This window comes from Streptopelia decaocto (assembly GCF_964273445.1).
Source record: "Streptopelia decaocto genome assembly, chromosome: 6".
Lineage (NCBI taxonomy): Eukaryota > Metazoa > Chordata > Aves > Columbiformes > Columbidae > Streptopelia > Streptopelia decaocto.
The window spans coordinates 41,349,217-41,366,749 of record NC_138660.1 but is presented as its reverse complement, the minus strand read 5'-3'; the positions used below and the strand labels follow the sequence as shown (position 1 = coordinate 41,366,749).

The window sequence follows — 17,533 nt, the reverse complement described above, 5'->3', positions numbered from 1 at the left end:
GGGCTCCCTCCGTCCCCACAGCGGGTGAACAGAGGCGGTGACAGTGGCGGGGGCCAGGGCTGGGCTTGGCAGGCGGCCGGGCTCCCACTCCCGAGCAGCGGCAGGATCGGCGGGGCTTCCCCACCTCTGACAAGAACACCCTCCGCGACTGTTAAACGGCCGTTAACGGACGACGAGGAGCCGCGAGGACGCACGGGCAGCCCGCCTCAGGGAGCCGCGAGGACGCACGGGCAGCCCGCCCCCAGCGCGTCACAGCCGAGGAGCCAACCAGCGCCAGCGCGAGACTGCCCTTAGCCGCCATGCCGATGGCGGGCGGAACTTACCACGGAGCGGTGCGGCAGGGCGGGGCAGAGGTGAAGGGTCGCGGGTTCCGCCGAGGCAAGATGGTGGCGCCGGCGGCGCTCCGCGTGGTGCGATGCGGCGGTGGCGGCCGCCTCTGCAGTGCCCGGCCCGTCTTCTCCGCCGATGCCAAGTAAGTGGGGTTGGGGCTTCCATCCCTGGGCGGGGGCTTTTGAGCGCAGGAGCGGGGCAGCCGCCGCTCCCCGGGGGGTACCTGGGGCTTCTCTCCCGCGGGCGGCGGGTAATGGGCAGCGGCTTCTCCCCCGCAGGTACCTGCTCTGCGCCTCCGGAGACTTCGTGAAGATATACAGCCTGGGCACCGGGGAGACGCTGCGGCTCATGGGCGGACATGCCGACGTGGTCACCGGCGTCCAGCTCAACCCGCGCAACCACATGCAGGTCCGGGGGGGACGGTCTGTCCGGAGTGCCGGGGTGTCCCTGTCCCCGGCCCCGCGCGGGCTGGCGGGTGTTGCAGAACGAGCTGCAAGTGACCCTGGCATTCTGGAGTTAACGTTTGTATGAAATCTGCCTGGAAGGGTGAACCTGATGTCTGTTTTCTACAAGTAAAACTTGTGAAATGTCATGTGGATTGCAATGGTTGGATGGAACAATTGCAAAATGGAAGTATCAGCAAAGCTTCCTTTTTTTTTTTTTATTTAATTATTAAAGAGGGGAAAAGAAGAATGTAAGAAATCAACATTTACAGTGGTTGGTGTTTGTCCCTCTCTGCTGATACAGATTTGACTAAATCCCTTTAACTTGCTGGTCTTTAATTCTGTCTACTGGCCGCCTGCCTTCAGTGCTGTTCTTGCCCTGGCTCTTAGTTCACTTGGGGATTTTGGGGTGCATATACATAAACAGGGATTATTTGCCAAGATGGACTGTGTCTGTGCAAAATCTGGTGCAAATGTTAATAGGTGTTCACATAATGGATATCTGTGTGTACTCTGTTAGTCTCAAGTGATCAGACACAAATACAGGTTGTTTCTTTCACACTTCATGAAAATGTAAATTTTGAACAAGAATAGTAGTGTTGTCTTTCCATTTCTTTGAAGGCAGCACGGAGCTGGTCTGTGTCCTGTATTTTTGGTGATTCAGCCACTCAAAATTGCAGTTCCATTGATCAATCCTTCACCTTTTAAGCTGTGATTTTATGTAGAACCTGGCTTTGATATATTACTTTAACTCATTTGGTTTTGTTTTGTTTTTTTCTTCAGCTCTATTCTTCCTCTCTTGATGGCAGCATTAAGCTGTGGGACTTCATGGATGGGATTCCCATTAAAGTATGTTCAGTTATTCCTGTTGAGCACACGCCAAAATTATTCTTAACCTACTGATAGTAGAATAAGGATTTCTGTGGGTGTTACTACAAATGGGCACAAATCAGTCTAAGATGTGTTGTTCTGCCACTAGCACAGCCTGAAAAGTGTTTGTTTCTGGCAGTAATAGAACGTGGCATTTGATGTGTGTGTCACTGCAGAAATCCCTGATGACGCAGAATCTTTTTGTGAAAAAGACGGGATATGTAGTGACACATTGAGGGTGCTATGTGCTGCAGGTCAGAGTCTGGTATAGCTCTTGGGGAGTGGGCTGCAGGTTGTGATATGCCAAGAGGAACTGATATGATGGCTTGAAAATGTGGGCCGTTAACTGTCCTCTTGCTCCACTTTTCTGCGAAATAGAGGCACTGTCCTCTAAGTGGGTCTTCTGCTTTTTGTTAGGGGTAAGGTACCTTCAGGTTCTTTAGAAAACGTGATGTCTCATGTTTTATTAGTACTGTTTTAACTTTTGCATTAGTCCTTGATAGGATAAAGGTCTTTTTATTTGTCTTAGAATTGAGAATTTTAATTAATACATCCAGGTTTCTTTAAAGCACGTGTGTTTTCCTTATTGTAAAAACTTAGCATTGTTCACTGTTGAAAACCATACACACAAGTGTAATAATTGTTGACTGCCTTATCTTTTTTTCTTCAGACTTTCACTGTGGGATGCAAACTTCTGGCACTGTACGCGCTCGCTAGTTGTGAGGACTCAGTTTTTGTTATAGTTCCCAAGAGTGGTGAAAGAGGTACAGTTTGATTTGCATCATCCTTTTTATCTAAGTTATTCTATGTCTAAGCTACTGCCATGTCAGTGGGCGATATGCTGCAAGAACGTGCTTTAAACTACATCAGATGTCTGCAGTCATGCAAATTTTCTGTTTTCATTCTACCACTTTTTTTTTACTGTTTCTCTGGAATAGTGCCTGTCTTCACTTTCAAAGCATATGCTGCATGTGTCTGATGTTGTAGATGCAGCAAAGCTTTAAGCAGTGCTTGCCATGATACAGGGTATGCTAGAGTATTTAAGACTACTCTTCCACCCTAAGCAGTATTAACATAAGTAGACTTGCCCTACTTAAGAGCATGCCTAGATATTTTTTCCTGGAATGTTGCTGAAATACACACAAATATAGCTCGATCTTACTCTCATTATATTACTACAAATGTCACTTCAGAGAAAGAGCAAATATTACGCAACTTTGCTTGGTTTCTGCTTGCTGTTGCACTGGTATCTGCTACCTAGTCCTCAGTCTTCAATACTATTGTTTGAATCAAAATATCTGAAACAATTATTTTTTGAAAGGTATTACAAACATTTTCAAACATAAAAAATATTGGAAGGTACTAATGTGTTAAAGGTAGAAAAAGTCTAAATTTCCTGTGTAAGAGGTGCACATAAACTTGTTTGTAAAACATTTTGATAACTGATTTATTTTTGGTTAGATACATTCCAGCTGGTCTCGGTTAAGCTGACAAAAGCAGCAGGCCAAGATATAGAAGCCAAGGACTTGTCAGTGGTTTTGGATGTTGTGGATGCATCACCGAAGTGTACTGCATTTGGCAGAGAGGTATATTCACCTTTTAGGGTTTTTTTTCGGTTGAGTGTTGCTTGGGGTGGTTTTTCTCTCACATGAACTCTGTGCTCCTTATGCTTTTATACAAGCACAGCAGCGCTGAAATAAAACTGAAGTTAAATGAATCTGTGTAAGACCTATGCTTTCTTTGACTGAAAAAACCCAGACAGACAAAAACAAACACCCACCACTTATAATAGGAAAATATTTACTTAACATTCGCTTATATGTTATCTCCAATTTTAAGTACTTTGTAGTGAAACATGTTTTGTTTTGTTTTCTTTCGTGTGTAAGAACACAATCTGTATTTCCTAAATTGTTGTTTAACTTTATCAGGGTGAATATGTGGCATCAGTGAAGGATGTTAATCTCCAGGTGTATTTTTTTAAACGGAAACAGTTGAACAGGTAAGATTGAAAATGTCGGGTATTGATTCAGTCCAATATATCATAAATATTTGTTAACTGGTGATGTGCACACATGTTATTTTATATTTATCAGCAACCATTTGTTTTTATGCTGGAGGGGATGTAATCAGTATATAAGCAGCTTCCTGTAGAGGCAGAACAGGAGGTGCGGCAGTGGCAGCGATAGCTGCTTTTTTCAGCTCAGTCATGTATTTTTTTCAGGTAAATACTTAGGCTGATGCAGGACTGAAACAAGTGACATAGTGTGGTCAGGGTCAAAATGGGCAGAGGGAGGAAAAGGGGGTGAAAGAAGAGAGAAAGAAGGAAAAATCTTGCAGTTTGATTGAAGGCAAAGAACTAATGAAAAGAGAAAAATAAATCTGTCACTATTTTTTGGAGGGTGCATGTAACTATAACATCTTGGAGAAGTTTATTTCTGCTAGTCAGAATTCTTTTTATGTGCATTAGGTGATCCTCTTGAAGCTTTGTTTAAAAAAAAAAAACAAAACAAATTAACAAACCAAAAAAACCCCAAACAATTGATATAATTAAAGTTACATTCTTAACTCTTGAAGGTTTTCTGTAAATACGATGAAGACCAAAGGTGGAAACCATGACTTCACTTGCGTGGTGTGCCATCCTACAGAGGATTGCATTGCAACTGGCCATGCTGATGGAAAGATCCGTCTCTGGTATGTGTGTTTTGATGCGGCTGTGCACCCATAAACTGATGTGACCACAGGAATTAAGTGGAACCTGAGCAAAGCAGACTAAGTCATCCTCAGCGTTGCCATTTTCAGAAGTCATAATGAGCAAAGAACGTCAAGCCCTGTGAAGCTCTAGGACTGACACTGACAACAGTGTCAAATGGGAAAATGCTCTGTTGGTGATGTTGTGCTTGAAGAACTGTTCTGTTCCCATATAGGAGGAATTTCCACCACAAGAAAGAGTATACGTTTTCCACACTGCACTGGCATCATGATATTGTCTTGGATCTAGCTTTTTCTGTAGAGGGTGAGTAAAAAAAAAAACCCAACAACAAAAACCAAACCACAATACACCAAAAAACAATAACAAAACCCAACAAACCAAATTAAAAAAACCCACCACCAAAAACCTTTCAAAGTTGAAGAATTGTAGCGGTGAGGGGAAAAATAAATAGGAAGTTTGATTTTGCCCACTTACTAACAGATCAATTTCTATAATTTTAAATATGCCCAGAAAAGAGCTAAAATAAAAATGGAAGCTGTTGTTATTTTTTCATATAATTTGATTGCCATTCATAATGTCAAATATCTGCCTTCCATGGTAGAATGTAAAATCTAACCCCTCCTTTTATCTTTTTCCCCACTCCCACTGCCCTTCATCACTAAAACTCATGAGTTTTTGCCAGAGTCTTATTTGGATCCAAAGAAAACAAGTCTTGTCTGAGCTCAAACCTAGTGGCAAAAATACAGTTAACTTTTATCTGAATTGTGTGATCTGAACCATTCTCCTTAGGATATTTCTTACTGCAAAGTACTTCTGATAGATAGGAAACAATTGAGCTATATTCTAACACAAATACTGAGCTGATTCAGAAAGTAATGGGATCGACTGCTCCCAAAGCATGTTTATGTGTGTTGCCCAGGCTAGATATGAGGAATAATTGCCTTGTATGTGACAGTTTAAGGAAGTTTTCTGAGAAACCTATGTTTGTCTGTCATTGTAAACATGTATACTGATGATATTTTCCTAAGCAAAACTTATAACTGTATTTTTGTTACCGGAAAAGGAACCAGCTTGCTGAGCGGCGGAGTTGAATCTGTCCTAGTTCTGTGGCAAAACCTGTCAGACCGTCAGAAGGATTTCCTTCCTCGCCTGGGATCTGGGATTGAGTACACCTCTGTGTCACCTGATGGCACGCTCTGCTGTACCTTGCATACAGACAACAGTAAGCAAAACATATTTTATCACTTAGTGCAGAATGGAAGGCAGATCTGTGCGAGTTTGTTCACATCCGATGAATTAACTTGATACTACATAAAAGTTAAGTATTGATCTGAAAGAACAGATGTGTGAAGTGATCTTTTGCTCTTTCTGTGGATTTGCTTGGCGACCGCTGTAACTAGGCTTTTCCCCTTGATGTAGGGGTGTCATAAACTGAGAAAAATACGTATTTGTAGGATGAAGTGTACAGTTGGTTGAGGTCCCTTCCCCACTGTGAGATGTGGTTTCATTGCAGAAACCTTTTACCAGACTTTATATGCTTTTCCTTTCAGGAATTTCAATCATCAACAGCAACCTAAGATTTTCCAGAAGTATTCAAGGGCTAATCAAAAGTAAGTGCAACAAAATATATCTTCCATTTAGAGTGCAGAATGTGTCACTTCCCATCTTGGGTCACTTCTCATGTGATTTTTGTTTCCAGGTGCAGATGTCAAGACTGGTCTAGTGGTTGATCCTAGAACCAAAGCTTTGGTGCTGAATGGAGAGCCCGGCCACTTGCAGTTCTATTGTCTCCAAAGTGACCAGCAGCTGTTCAGTGTAAGTTGGATGGGCTTGTGCTAAAACTCTTCACTTACTCAATCAAGTAGGTTACGCATCAGAAGTTATTTGAAGACTTAGTATGGCAAAGGGGGGAAAAAAGCCAGCAGCTATACCACGAGAATGGATTTCAAGCTGAGATGTTTTTTGCTTTATCACAAACTTCTTTTACTTGTTAGGCATAGCTAAATGTTGATAGTTGAATGAATACTTCAGAAGTGTGCTGCTCCTGCTAAATGTTAAAAATTTCTAGGTAAAACCCCTCTGGAATATCTTTCTTTTTTATTTTTCCCCCCTTTTTTCCTACACTTACCATTATTGTGGGATGTATATGCCTTAATTCTGCTTTCCCCGCTTTTTTTTTTATGCCACAGCCCAGTCAGTTCTAATTGGTGCTTTCAGAACACCCTTTTTCCGTGGTTTTACATCTCTAAATCTACACTTGAATTTTGAAATGTAATTTTGGCCTTATTGTTTTTCAGCTGGATATTGTGCAACGACAATATATTCATCAGGCAGGTTTAAAACAAGTTGACTTGGTAAAAGTTGCATTTAGTGCCCAAGGCAAGTGGTTAGCAACAGTAGAAGAGAGAGAAGAAGTAACTGACCCTGAGTTACAGTTGAAGCTGTGGTTCTATGATGAAGAAACACAAAGGTAATGATAATAGAGCTGGCCTTCCAGATGTCAAAATCCAAAGTATCACAGAAATACCTACACAGGCTTTGTCTTGCAAAGGCAGAGGTTTCCCAGATCGACTAATGAAATTATAGGGAAGACCCTAGGGAGAGTTTACTGTGCATGCTGTACGCATCTGAAACAACACACAGAGCTGAAGTAAATACACATTGGAAATAATTGTTCTGAAATTAATTTGCTTGTATTAATCAGACAGTCTGTTTTAAACATGGGGCTTAAATTCACACATTTAAAATCATGGATTTGACGAAATGGTTCTGTAGCTTGTTCAGTTTTCCTACCTCTGTCTAATCCATCATTAGTTGATTAGTCCTTTTAGGCTACAGAAGATTATGACTTTGTTGGTTTGGGGCTTTTTTCTTTAGCTAACAAACACATCTGGTTCATACACTTTCTCTGATTTTTCTTATTTACAAAAAAAAAATATATTGTGTTTTACTATAAATTGTTATTTTCCTAAAGAAGAAACAAGGCAAAGTAAAGCCAAGCTGTGTAGTTGCTACGTGACTGATTTTTCTAAGTACTGGAAAGACTGCCTGGAGTTCAGGTGACATATTTGAGTGATAATCCTTTCTCAGCACTGGACTACAGTCTCTCTTGCTGTATGGAAGTGATTAGGGAAATCTGACCTGTAAATGTGATACCATTTAGATATGTAACCAGACAGAAGTTTCTTTGATTCCTCTTCTCCCAGAGGAATTCTCTGCCAGAATTGTCTTGAACTGAAGTGTTCGCCAGGTTCCAAATGAAATAAAATGGCAAGCTTCTGTTTTCTTTTCCTATAGCTTTAAGCTAAATACTAGAATAAATATGCCCCATGACGACCACATAACAGACATGTGCTTTCGCGACATGGATGAAATGGAAGATGACTCTCTGATACTGGTAACAACTGGCAGAGACTGTGTTTTTAAAGTCTGGGTGATGGTAGAAGACACCGATCCGGAGGGTAAGTACCATCTAAACATCACTTACTTACCACCTTGTAACATGCCATAGAAACTCTGACCCTAAACTGCATCCTTTCAGAAGCAAGCCCTCGAGTCCCATGTATTTACCTATTTGTATTGTGTTCTCCTGAGCATCCTCTGTGATGGAGTTCTGTCCTGGCTTTGCAGTATGATGGATTGATGCGGAGGTTCCTGAAATAGTGGGGAGCCTGCTGCAGAAGGGAATTGTAGCCGGCATTGATTGTTTAAAGGATTGTTTGTGGTAATGATTTTTCCATGCTGGGAAATGGATTTTTGTCACTCCTCTGGGTAGTCTTTTTACTTGACACTTCTCCTCAAGGGGGCAGGATGCAGAAATGTGGTACTCTGTTTTAGTTGACTTAGTGTAAAATAACAGCACCTTGCCATTCTGCAGCTCCACCACTTCAGAGTTCATTTTTTGAACATCCCTCCTCCCCATTAGATATCTGAATGTTCTAGAATAGATACTTAGGATCCACTTCCAAGATACCTAAGTAATGAAATTTCACCTTTAAAAATGCCTGCTGATGTTCCCTTGTTTCAAACAGAACAGCTGAGGGATGTGTATTACAGAGCATGTATTCATATACTAGGATTTATACATATATTTTCTTAATAGCAACTCTGAAAGAAGTTTTTTCTTTTTTGTTTTTTGTTTGTAAATTATTCTAATCTAGATTCTATATTAATGAGCATATACTTTGATCCTGAGTACAGTGTGGGCTGGGGATGAAACCTAATTGGGTCTGTTTCCTTCAACAAGATAGTTTTGTATCTGCTGACTGGCCTCATTGGTGTTTTTTGTGTATATTTATTTTGTTTTTAAGTGACTATACAGAGTTCTGTTTCATGGCGTGAGTAAAAGTACAAGTTAGTGCTGACTTCCGTGGTGTATTTGCTCAGGAGGGCAGGGTAAGAATGCTCAGGTAGAAAGATTCAACATAGCGCAAGTTCTGTGTGGTAAATATTAACAAACTAAATGTAGTTCATTTACACTGGCATGTTTTTATTTGCAGCAGATCCCTCACTGTGCCTCTAGATGGTGCCAGGCGGTTTACAGTAGTGAATTGTTTCTGGCTTTTTTTACAGGCAGGTCTATTTAATCATCAACTTGTAGCCATTATATAGAGGATATCTTAGCATAGGGTGAGCTTATTTTCCTTTCTTCCCTCATCCTACTCATATGTTTCAAAAGTGTGCTGTATACATTTATTTATACTGGGAAATGTATGTTATGTGGTAAGTACAGCACTTCGCTTCTCTTTATTTAACAGTAGTTATCAACAGTGGGAAAAGTATCCCAGCCGAATGCGCTGGCAGGTTAGCCAAGACAAGGAAACACACTGATGGCTCACTTGAAGGTCCTCAGACTTTCTGTAAATGAACCAGGAGTTTTTTTGTACTCAAATGCAACCTGTGTTCAAATTTTTAGTAATACTCATGTTCTTGCTACAGCTTTAAAAGAACAGTATGTTTCAGAACAGTAAATGTTGCATCTACTTCAGTATCTTTTTTCTTTTATCTAACATTTGCCTATTTGAGAGCACAGTTAATGTAGTTGGCAAAGTAAACATGAATATTGTTACCGTGTCAGTCTTATGATTTGCTATTCAAATGCAAAAATGAAGACAAATGTAAAATCTACTATATGCTTCTTGTACAGGACACATTCTCTACCTTACTCTTGGGCCTGTTTTGCAGCTGTAATACTTGAGTTCCTTCTTCATGTATAGACTTGAATTAACTGGCTCGTTTATTCATTGCAGCACAGCAAAGCGTGAGCTGGAGCTGTGACTTTGTAGGCAGCTACCACAACTACCAGGCTACTAACTGCTGTTTCTCAGAAGACGGCTCTTTGCTTGCTGTTAGCTTTGAAGGAACTGCCACTGTTTGGGATTCAGTTACTTGGGATCTTAAGTGTACATTTTGCCATCCACCTGGAAAAATAAGGTATGTTTTTCATCTGGCTTTCTATGTTTTTCTTGAACTCTTGGAACAGAAAGAACTGATTCATAGTTGTCCAAGACCTTGTGTATGTTTGTATAAATATGAAATTTAACAGTCTTAAGTTCATATGTAGAAAAGACTCTTAAAATAGCTTTTAGGTGGTTGGTAGTTTGCTGTTAAAAATAAGATTAAGCTTTGCAGTTTCATCGTCCTTGCTTATGACTCTTGTACCTCCTGTACTCAAATATCTATCATTGGGCACACAGCAGTGTGTTAATAGCCCTTCTCATTTTCCCTGTTAATCTAGGGATGAATCAAAGTACTGGAAAAGTATAAATGTAACAAGTTTGTGTTTTATACATGTATGCATGCATACAAATAGAAATTATACAGTAAACCATAAAGGTATATTGACCTTATTATCTGTTATAATATACGTATTTTGGCCCTTGCTAACCTCTGCTAGAAAATCCGCATTTGCCTGGCAGACTATTGCAGCACACTGCATCGTGTGCTGTCCTGCTAAAAAACATCCTGAATGTCTAGATACCATTCTGTTATGTAAGGGTAATAAGGAATGGCATAGGTCAAAGGCAGAGAGAAAAGCTAAAAGCTCAAAGAATGGACAGCCTTAATACTGAATGTCCTGGAATGTGAAATATACAGCAGTTTCTCATCCAATGTCATTTGTGTTATGACAAGCTTGGAAAAATAGGGTCACCTCCCTGGTTCATCTACTTAGTTTCTGTGCCAGATCTCTGTATCTAAGCAATTGCTGAAACAGGAGGATGCTATAAACCTGCTGTAGCGGCCTTTTTTCAGTGCTAAGGTTTTTGACTGCTTCTCAGACTTGGTTCTCAGTCATTACTGCAATAACGTTGGAGGTTCTTAATATACCAAATATTACAAAACACCTAAAATCAAAAGCAAAACATTGCCTGGTCACAGTATTTTAAAGACTGACATAAAGCATCACAGAAAGATACACAGAAAAACATGGGAGTGAGAAATGTCTGTATGTTTCTAAGTTTTTCTTCTTTGTGATCAAGTCTATTTTGTTCATACTGGTCTTCTAAGATTAGAAATTGAGAAACGTGATTCTCAAACTGTTCTGCAGGAAAATCATGGGAGGGATGTCAGACACATCTTCCCTGTATCTATGGGGAAGGCTTCTGTTGATCGCTTGGCACAGTGGCAAGCTTTTCCCAGTCTAGTTGCTCCTTTTGTAGCCCTTACTATATGCTATATTAAAAGGAAATAAAATACTCTAGGACTATATTAAATGACTATTAATTGCATAACCTCATAGGGCTGTGTTTTAGTATAGCAATTCCATCCCTTATTAGCTTTTTTGAAAACATTCTATAGCATTAGAAATCAAAAGGCTGTTCTATTATTCTTAAACAAGAGACTGAGAAATTAAAGTGAAAACAAATCACACACTTCCTTCAATTTGAGCAGACTATAACAGTAATTTTTTTTTCCTACTCCTCTTTCTAGTGCTTAGAGCAATAATAGGAATTCTTGAAATACAGAATTTCTTTTCCAGTCCCAACATGAACACTTACTAGCACTTATGGGTTTGTAACTTATTTAATAAGAGCTTAAAATCACTCCTTGAAATTAGAATGTTGTAGGAACATGTAATCCTGTATATTCATGCCACTAGAGGTGATAGCAAAAAGCAAATTTCTCTTCATTTAAATATCAGAACTAAATCTTAATTATCTGGTTTGTACCTTGTGAATCACTACTATAGAGAAACTAAGATGAAATCTGGAAGTCATTCACTTGTTTTGACTTTTTACTTCTGTAGGAACATCTGCTTTGGGAGACTAACATGTTCGAAGTACCTTATTGGTGCCACTGATCATGGCTTTCTGTGTTGCTGGAACCTGCTCAGTTGTGCATGTAAGATCTGCGTAACTGCGTGCTAGAGTAGTAACATTTAACACTTGAATTTACTATGAAACCTTACAATAATTCCAGTTTGATTCCAGATTGATCCACTACAAAATGTCCTGTGAAATGTGGATTTTCATACTTCAGTCAATACAAGTATCCTGGCCAGCGTGCATGTGCTTTATGTGCATGTGCATAGTAAATTCTAAGTTAGATGATTGATAACACAATAATAGCTAGCATTTCCTGTGTTTGTGTAAAAGTCGATACTGTTTGTGTACTTTTTATTCATCTGGGAATAAGGGACGTTGCATGGCTCTTCCAGAGGCCTTGCATGTTTTTCCCATTTGACCTTTGTTTGGCAAAGCAGGGGGATAGAGCTGAATGCCGCCTTTTCATGGCTGCCTGTTGCGGTGTTTGCTTTGCAGTGGAATGGAGTGCCCACCTCAACATCTTAGTTCTGCAACCAGATCCCCTCTCAGAACATATTGCTGCTGTCTCGTGGCTCTCAAAAGAGTCCAGCTGTAAGTACAAAGACTTCTTTGACAAGTAGTAAAAAGTCAGTGGAATTTAAAAGTGTGAAAGCATAATTTCTAGAAAAGGTTTTCTTAGAATTCAACCCCATGAAAGCTGTAAGACAGATGTGAGGCTGTGTTTGCACCTGTGGAAAGCTGAGCAATGTCTAACAGCGGCAGTCAAGTAAAGCATTTGGTTCCCCATCTTTTCCTCCAGTGGATCGTTTGTGGATGTTCTCTGGGTGAAGGTCATGAATGTTCTTGACACTCTCCTTTAAATGCAAAACTAGTTGAACTGTCCAGCTAGAGCTTTGACTATAAGTTATTATTACTCTTCCTAGAGCTACTGTTCTACAGGAAGTTTAATTTTCAAGTGTGTTCTCTGGATTGGAATACTGTGAAATGTACCTCCTATTATGCAGTAAGGTTATCCAATTAAAATTCCTGCAAACTAGTGCTTAAAGGCAATCCTCTCCAGCCCTTGCTGGCTGTGGTGCACAGAGCTTTGACAGCTACCCAGCAAAGTAAGAATTTCATGATTTAAAGAGAAGACATTCTTGGTTTTGCAGTGTTTGTGTTTAAACCAAATGAACCACGGCCAATCTATATCCAGAGAAACCTTTGTAAAGAAAAGATCCAGCTTGCTGCCTTTGTTCCAAGAGATGAACCTGAAACAGATGGCTCAGAAAAATACCTTTGGCTAAGAAGATCCCAACTATTTTTTCTTACGGATACGCAAGTAAGTAATAGTGATTGGCAGGTGGTTCCTGGGGAAAAAGTATTTTCCTGAATGTGGGTTGACAGGAATTCAGAGTTCTGCTGTAAGAGTTTCTTTTTTTGATTTTAAGGCAGCATAGGCCATGCTTTGTTCTTTCATCGAAGCTTTCTGCCACTGAAGCAACTTCAGTTCAAAATCGATAATTGACTGCTGATAGTTTTTGCTGCCTCATTCTTACAATAAACTAGATAATTTGGGCATGTTGCCTGTGCTGTTTAACCTAGCCACCAAGAAGCTGCATTATTGCTGAGTATCCAAATGTTTCATATGATATCCAGTTTTCCCTGTAATATGTGGGTGGGTTTTTTGTTTGTTTTCCCAAGCAGTCTGTATAGAGCCTCTGGGTGCATTCCTGCTTCCTTTCAGTGTGTTTATAAAATGAAGAGGAAGAGATGTGTTTGCCTCTTCCACTTGACTGATAAAAGCTTTTAGGCCAGTTGGAAGCAACTGTGGGCAAGGTGTGGAAATACGGGAAGCAATTTTCACATGCTGTAACACTGCTACATCCTTCTGCATTTTAGGAGCTAATGACACTTAGCACCAGGCCTCTAGAAGAAAGGCTTACAGCGTCAAGCAAACAGGTACCTCTTAGAGAATTTCTGACAGAGATGTACAGAGCAGTTCAAAACTCTTTCCATGATCCGTTTGTCAGATTCAGATTTCCTTCTGTGGTGAAAATGCATGCTGGATCTTTAGATGGAGTCATAGGTGCTTAGCTGAAGGGGCAGTAATCTGTATTTGCTTATTTTTTGACAGAATTAATGTTTGTAAAAAACCTTTAAAAAATAAGAACTAGTAAGCTACTCTCATTTCCCCTAAACAAAAAAATTGATACTTTTCTAAAGGGATTCAAGTGACACCAATGAATCAAAAACACTTTGTTTGAATAAGCTCATTCCTTATCCTGTTATCTTTAACACTTGGAACCTTGAGTGTGGCCTGAACTGCGCTTTCTGGTGAGGATGAACAGTTGTCAGCCAGTTGTGACGTTATCAGTGAGAAGGGATTTCAAAATGACATTCTAGCATGCACTTCTGTGGAGGAGCAATCTGGGACATTTGATCTTTTAAATTCATGTTGAAGAAGCATTTCATACCCACGGACCAGAATAAAACAGTAGCGCTCGATAGATCTATTTTATCTAACCAACCAAATCGAAGTAGAAGTTAATATCTTTCTAATGCAAAATCCAATGGGCATGTGCTCACAAGCAATCAGTGTCTTTGGAAGGCAGGGAAATAATTCAGTGTTCAAATTAAGGGATTTAGATATAGGAAAATGCCAGAAGGCAATTGCCATGTCTTACTTCAAGCTACATAAATAAATCACTCAGCAGATGATACTGGGGTATAAATGATCTCTTAGTTTTAAGTGTAATCTAAAAGCCCAACTGAGTTAATTGGTAGATCAACCAACTAAAATCTGGTGTCCTTGAATCCAGACCCTGGAGCGTTTTATTGCCTCTGTGAAGGATTCTCAGGATGCCCAACAGGGAATGAGTACAAAGAGCCATATGACTCAGTTGAGTTAAATTTGAGTGTAGAGTTTTGTCACCTAGGTTGATTTTTGAATTTTGGTAACTCAGAATGAGATAGAACTTAGATTTGTGACACTAAAATTCTACTTAAAACTTTCACCTTTGTCAAGCTGGCAGTAGAAGAAAGTCTTCCCGTGACCCCATTTAGCTTGCTATTGGGAAAGCACAGACGTCAGCAGTCACAAGAGGATATAGACCTTGGAAAACTCGTCATTCATAATAAGCAAGAGCAAGATTCACCTGCTGTCAAAGAGGTGAGTGTAATTACTGTGAAGTGTACAAACAAAATAATGACAAACAAAAACTTTCATAAAGCTTCTGTTTTATCTTTTCAGCTTTTGCACACTCCAGCACATGTTTTGCCATCGGCTTCCTTCCTCTGTCCTATATTTATTAAGTCATTGCTCATCTCCAAAGAGAACAAAAGGTAAGAAAATGGAAGAACTGAAGTTATTTTAAATTATGTACATCTTTGTGTAAAGTGTAAAAGCAGTTTTCCAAAGTTCTTAATTCCTTTATTGACATAAGTTAATAAAACACTTTATTGTAGCAAGTTGTATTTAAAACAACTCAGTTTTTGTGAGATATGTGGACTGGCCATTTCGTCTGTTGGCTCTTTTGTTGCTGTTTGGCATAATGTGCTCGTATGCAAAATTTTGCCTTTGGAACTCAAATGTTCTTTATGAACTTAACTTTATCCTAGGGATTTAATGTTTTTAGTATGATTTTTTGATAAATGTTAGGTTCTCAACTTCATTTGAAGTTATGACGACTTCCTGCATAATTCTTAGGTTTGGTTTCTAGATACCCCAAGAAGGGTAGTCCTTGGATTTAATCTTAGGAGTTTGTTTAGAACTCAAATTTCATTCCTAATTAAGCTACAAAACTATAAGTGTATATTGTGAACACAGTTTGCTAAGCTTGTCTTACAATGCATTAAGCCCGATTTAATGGAGTAGTTTGATAGGTACTTAAAATGTATTGTAGCTTGCTCCTCTGAGATCCATGTATGCTGCTAGAAAATTAATGCAGGCAGAGGGATTATGACTGTAGTCTTGTATTAGAGTTAATATCTTGTCACTTACACTGAAGCCAATTAAATGCATTTTTTATTCAGTCTCTTTTTTAAAGTGCTCAGTTCTGCCAAGCCAGAGATGAAAACTTGTCATTGGTATCAGCTGCAATTCTGCATTTGCAAAGACCAGTGAGAGGATGGTTTACCCAGAAAAAAGCACCAGATTGAGTAGTTTTTGAACGTGCATTATATTCTGTCACAACAGCAGTGTAATCAGCTCTGCTCCATTGTGTTGGCCAGTATTGCTGCTTCCTTACTGGATGGCCCAAGTAAAAGTCTTTTTGCTACATAAAGAAAACTCTGGCAAAAATCTAATATAAGGAATATGTAGAAGTTTCCATGTAGTTTCAGGACTGAAGAATTTGGGAGTTCAGTGGCCTGTGTAAATATTAGCACACGTAGAGCTTGTACTTTGACACGGGGAATTCGTTATAGTTACCTATAAGGGCTGTAGGATTGGACTCTTGAAGAATGACAAGAATATATCACTATAGATTAATTTTCTTATTAATGTTAAATAATTTCATTTTCCTTGGCAGTATAACATAAATGTATTATACATCCTCCACCATTTACATTTTGTGAGTGATAAATAGTTTGTATTTGAACAGATGATTTTTAGGAGACCAGTACTGTTCTGCCATGCAGGTCATTCCTAGTGAGATCCCAAATTTTTATACAACAGACATTTGAATTAATACAATTAATGACCATGTTGTAAATGGTAACTGTTTATATAATTCTTTGGAAGTGCGCTTTCTACGTCAGAACAGGTTTAACTCTTGAAGTCAGAAGGGAGCAGCCACTTTTAAGCACCTTCCTATGTTTAGAAAAACAAACCAAACCTTTTTCCTTTTAAAGTTACACTCTAGGTATTGTAGCAGTTTTTAAGACCAAGTGACCTTTTCCAGATTGGAAAGAGAAGAATGGCCTTCTCGAATATTGTCTCATCTACCAGTGCATGCAATGTTTCTAGTTCTGTAGGAGTGTGAGATTATAACTTTTCACATGATGATGATCTGCCTGTTCTGACATTATGTATTATATTTGGAGAAATAAAAATATTTTGTTAAGTGTACTTAGAACAGAGGACAGCTATTTGAAAAATGGCTTGTAATTGAGATGGCCAAAGAAGTAGTTTGTAAGTAGCCTGAGATTAAAAAAATAAATGAAATCTAATGTTTACATAGTTATTTGCATGATAATTTACCTCTCTCCTATAGTATGTGATACTATAGTATGTGAAAGTACTCATTAATTGGGTTGTTTCGAATTATCTTCCTTTTACAGTGCTGAAGAAGTTGCTGATGAAGTAGAAATGGAAAGTGAAAAAGCAGATGATGATTCAGATGAGGAAAGAGATGTTACTGAAATGGAACAAGAAGATACAAGTCCTTCAGAATTGTTAGGAGAGATGACATGTAAACTGTCTAAATACCAGGAAAAAGAGCTACGAAAAATAAGAAAAATGGACTACAGCTGGATATCAGCTTTCTAAACAGACATCTTGTCTTCTTAATACTGTAAAGTGAAGCTTTGTGGATTAAATATTCTTTAAAAAAAAAATCTTCCAAGTCCTTTAGCAAGAAATTTTAGCAGCCTCTGTTCCCATAAGAAAGGAGAACAAGGGGAAGGGATGAACATTTTGAAAAGCTGGTTCTCCTCCTAGTTTTTTACCTATTCTCTGTGACCTTAGAAAACATTTAACCTGTGGGTTTGTTTTTGGTTGTTTGTTTTTTTTTTTTTCCCCTTGCAAGCATATTTAAAAGGCTAATATCAAAACAGTTCAATATCTGCCTTGTGATCAGTTAGCAAAGTGACTGCTGAGCTGCTGAAAATCTCCCCCAGTGAGGCTGGGCCACTGATGCCAAACCAACAGCGGCAAACAGCTTCTCTTAGTAAGTACTTATTGCAAGATGTGTACGGGAAATGAGATTGGTTCT

General features: G+C 39.2%; 1 protein-coding gene across 1 annotated transcript; it reads left to right on the top strand.

Annotated features, from left to right (window-relative positions):
* The first annotated feature begins 347 nt into the window (after positions 1-347).
* WDR75 (WD repeat domain 75) lies at positions 348-17,310 on the top strand. Its single transcript, XM_082056326.1, has 21 exons — positions 348-472; positions 609-738; positions 1,557-1,622; positions 2,314-2,407; positions 3,105-3,229; positions 3,572-3,642; positions 4,218-4,334; positions 4,568-4,656; positions 5,417-5,575; positions 5,904-5,963; positions 6,053-6,168; positions 6,651-6,823; positions 7,651-7,814; positions 9,603-9,786; positions 11,600-11,694; positions 12,114-12,209; positions 12,770-12,939; positions 13,500-13,559; positions 14,626-14,769; positions 14,851-14,942; positions 16,881-17,310. Exons 1-21 carry the CDS (start codon positions 384-386, stop codon positions 17,086-17,088), a joined length of 2,502 nt encoding a protein of 833 aa, XP_081912452.1. The 5' UTR covers positions 348-383; the 3' UTR covers positions 17,089-17,310.
* Positions 17,311-17,533: the final 223 nt, after the last annotated feature.